Source organism: Rhinopithecus bieti, unplaced genomic scaffold (assembly GCF_001698545.2).
Source record: "Rhinopithecus bieti isolate Rb0 unplaced genomic scaffold, ASM169854v2 scaffold_65, whole genome shotgun sequence".
NCBI lineage: Eukaryota > Metazoa > Chordata > Mammalia > Primates > Cercopithecidae > Rhinopithecus > Rhinopithecus bieti.
In genome coordinates, this window is record NW_016803344.1 from 2,535,893 (window position 1) to 2,539,722 (window position 3,830).

Consider the following 3,830-nt stretch of genomic DNA (forward strand, 5'->3'; position numbering starts at 1 on the left):
AAAAAAAAAAAAAAAAACTGTTACCAGTATAATGGCCTTTGACAGACTTGGAGACAACATTGACAATGAATGGAGGCTTTGAGAGAAAAGAAGGGACAGGCCGGGTGCGGTGGCTCATGCCTGTAATCCCAGCACTTTGGGAGGCCGAGGCAGGCAGATCACCTGAGGTCAGGAGTTTGAGACCAGCCTGGCCAACATGGTGAAACTCCATCTCTACTAAAAATACAAAAATTAGCCGAGTGTGGTGGTGCGTGCCTGTAATCCCAGCTATCCGGGAGGCTGAGGCAGAATTGCTGGAACCTGAGAGGCAGAGGCTGCAGTGAGCCAACATCACGCCGCTGCACTCCAGCCTGGGCGACAGAGTGAGACTCCCGTCTCCAAAAAAAAAAAAAAAAAAAAAGCAGAGACAAAATAAAAGGAGAAAAATTGTGAGAATGGGAAGAGGCGGTGACAAATATTAGTAGAAGCTAAACTCTGGAAAAAGAGAGGTAAAGCCAATTTGAGAGACAACATTTGAAGCAGGTTTGGAAATGCCATGTAACAGTGCAAATGCTCTCCTGTCTGCACTCCAAAATCTTCAGTTAATTCTATGTTGCCTACCAATGCTTCTGCTACTAGGCACGTGGAATTACATTTCTATGAACCTCAAAGACAACAGCTGATGTTACAAAGAAAGATGCCATGCAACTTTTATTAATATAAAACTAGTTTTTCTCAATTCTCAATAAATATTGAGCAAAATTGATCAAAGCTTTTCAAACATAAATTAGTTTGAAGAGGCACCAAAGCACCACCTGTCTGGATGCTCATATAGCTCTCAGACCAACCTTGTACATGAATATAACGTATCTATTTCTCCTGCTAACTTCGCCCTGGTTTAAAATTATTCCTTCATCTTTTCCACACTTCCCTCAACTATATTTTTATACAGCATGAAGTTTTTCCTTTTTTTTTGTTTTTTAAGAGACAAGGTCTTGCTCTGTTACCCAGACTATAGCACAGTGGTGAGATTATAGCTCACTGCAGCCTTGAACTCCTGAGCTCAAGCAATCCTCCTGCCTCAGCCTCCTGAGTACCTAGTGCTGCAGGCATGTGCAACCATGCCAATTTTTAAATTTTTTGTAGAGATAGGCTCTTGCTATGTTGTGCAGGTTGGTCTCAAACTCCTGACCTCTCAAAGCACTGGAATTACAAGTATAAGCCACTGTGTCCAGCCAGTTTTATAAGGCATTTCAAAACTTTCATGAAATAAAGTTGGTAATACAAATAATGTCATACATGATGATGGCTAGCCAGTCCACAAAAGCCTATTTAACGTAGCCTTTTGTTATAAAATTATTTTCCAGTTCTAATGTGAGATAATTTGAATAAATTCTCCTCTCCTCTATCAAAACTAACATTGTGGTATCAAGGAGAGTTCCTCTTCTTTGTCCATCTGCTGAGGGAGAAGAAGGAAGGATGTTCAATTGTAAGCCCAGAGCATTCTGCAGGGCAGCCAGAGGAGTGTAGAGCAGAGATCAGAAAATAAATCTGTGGGGGTACCTACAGCCTCCTGCTAGCATGAAACCTGAGCAAAGCTATGAGTTCTACATGCTCCCTGGTTACATCCTAGTTCCCTGGGTCCTAACAACTGGCCCAGTTTCCCTCTCCGCTAGGAAAACCAATTGCAGATCAGAGTACTCCTCTTTATCACAATACATAGAAAAGTCATCTCAGATCTCCTCTCCCTTATTTCTATCCCTAAAGCAAGCACTTGGCTCTTTGGAAATTTCTAAGGGTGTTTCTTTCAGTCTTAAAAACCAAGAGTGCAAAGTATCTCCTCCTTTACTTCCCTACAACCTTCGCTTCCTCCCTGAAATCATATGCCAAAAAAAAAATCCCATATAGATGCTAAAGACAGAGTCCTCACAAAAAGTACTACGTCAAATTCATCTTGAGAATTTCCTCCCAAGGAAAAGCAAGCTAAGGCTATGCTATTTCAACTTAGTAGTACAGACGAGCATTTGGAAGGAGAGCAAACTGGGAGTGCATTTACAACTTACCAAATCTGTTAGCCCAGCTAAAGCAAAAACTCCTAGTGCAATATTAAAATCTTCTTCAATAATCAAATAGCCCAGAACTGGGGCCAAGCCAATTCTCGTCATTGACAACATGTTTGGGATTGTCCATGGGTTTTCATACTGAAACACAAAGACAACAAAATTTAAATACAATACTATGAATTCATACTTTGAATAACTATATACATTAGAAAAATATACTTCATCAGCTTCAGTCAGAAGCTGCATAAACTTTAAATTTAGTACATTAAATTGAATTTTAAAATCCATTCAGTTCTTTTTACAGATATCTCCCTAAAATCTTCTTTCAAGAATACAGAAGATGGCTGGGCATGGTGGCTGACACCTGTAATCACAGCACTTCAGGAGGCCAAAGCAGGAGGATCCCTTGAGCCCAGGAATTACAGACCAGCCTGGGAAACATGGAGAGAACCCCATCTCAATTTTTTTTTATTAAAAAAAGAAAAAAAAAAGAATACAAAAGATGAAGATGTATCATGTACTCAAACACAGAGTAAGGCATCTTACATATTACAGGTTTCCTTTTCTCTTTTCTTTTTTTTTTTGAGACGGAGTCTAGTTCTATCGCCCAGGCTGTAGTGCAGGGGCACGATCTCAGCTCACTGCAACCTCTACCTCCCGGGTTCAAGGGATTCTCCTGCCTCAGCCTCCTGAGTAGCTGGGATTATAGGCGCCCGCCACCACGCCCAGCTAATTTTTGTATTTTTAGTAGAGACGGAGTTTCACTGTGTTGGCCAGGCTGGTCTCGAACTCCTGACCTTGTGATCCGCCAGCCTCGGCCGCCCAAAGGGCTAGGATTACAGGCGTGAGCCACCACGCCTGGCCTATTACAGGTTTTCTTAAGAGAGGGAAGATAGAACACATGCATTATCTGCCATATAAGCTAAGCTTTTCACATATAACTTCATTGTAAGAACTCGGAACTTTTAATACTCTGCTTTTAAAGGTGAAACTTCAGGAAGATCTTCTAAGTAGACAAATAGTGTCTACTTACAAGTAAAAGTGTCAGAAAAAAAAGCCAAATTATCAACTCCAGGCATTCAGCTTGAAATATTTACTGCAAAGAATCTCCCTCACTCCCTTACACATATCTAAAGAACGCTAATACAGTGTATGGAGGTATGAACGAAGAGAATAAAAAAAGATTGAATTCTATAACCTCATCACTAAGTCAGAGAACCGCTAGAAGAAAATGGAGATAGGAATAGAGATTGTGATATTTGGAAATGGAGAAATTTTGTAAATTTGTTCAAAACAGTCATGGAAATGTTAAGATCCTCAACTAAAAACCAAGAGCTTTCATAGTTCCCATCTGGGGGCTTTGCGATTCCCTGACACTTCATTTGGAGCCAAGCTGGCTGAAGTTGGCACTAACAGAAGAGCTCTTCGGCAGCTGTCTGAAGAACATCCCCTTCTTGCCAAACAGAATCTGACTCATGAGAGGGTATTTCAGCTTTGAAAAGCCTCGGCCCAGTGGAGCTAAGACAACCTGCACAACAGGGTACAGAAATAAAGACAAGAAAACGCCTTTCCCTAAAGCCTAGATTTTTTTTCTCCACTGAGTCAAGACTGCCAATTCTACCCCATGGGACTTTCTCTTCACTAGAACCCCATTTAACCTCTTTCTTAATCAGTACTAGCCAACTTGCCTGAATCTTAATTTTGATTGTAAAAAAGGTGGCAAAGTCCATTTCTAAAGATATCTTTTAAAATTCTGTGAACTATCCTGTTAAAAAAAAAAAAAAGGGG

The 3,830-nt window shown here is 40.7% G+C and overlaps 1 protein-coding gene across 1 annotated transcript in view; it reads right to left on the bottom strand.

Annotated features, from left to right (window-relative positions):
• CRLS1 (cardiolipin synthase 1) overlaps nucleotides 1-3,830 on the bottom strand; it is a 34,405-nt gene that overhangs the window by 28,720 nt on the left and 1,855 nt on the right. The window contains exon 2 of the mRNA XM_017877731.1: nucleotides 2,043-2,180. Within this exon, the coding sequence (XP_017733220.1) occupies nucleotides 2,043-2,180 (138 nt within the window). The remainder of the gene's footprint in view (nucleotides 1-2,042; nucleotides 2,181-3,830) is intronic.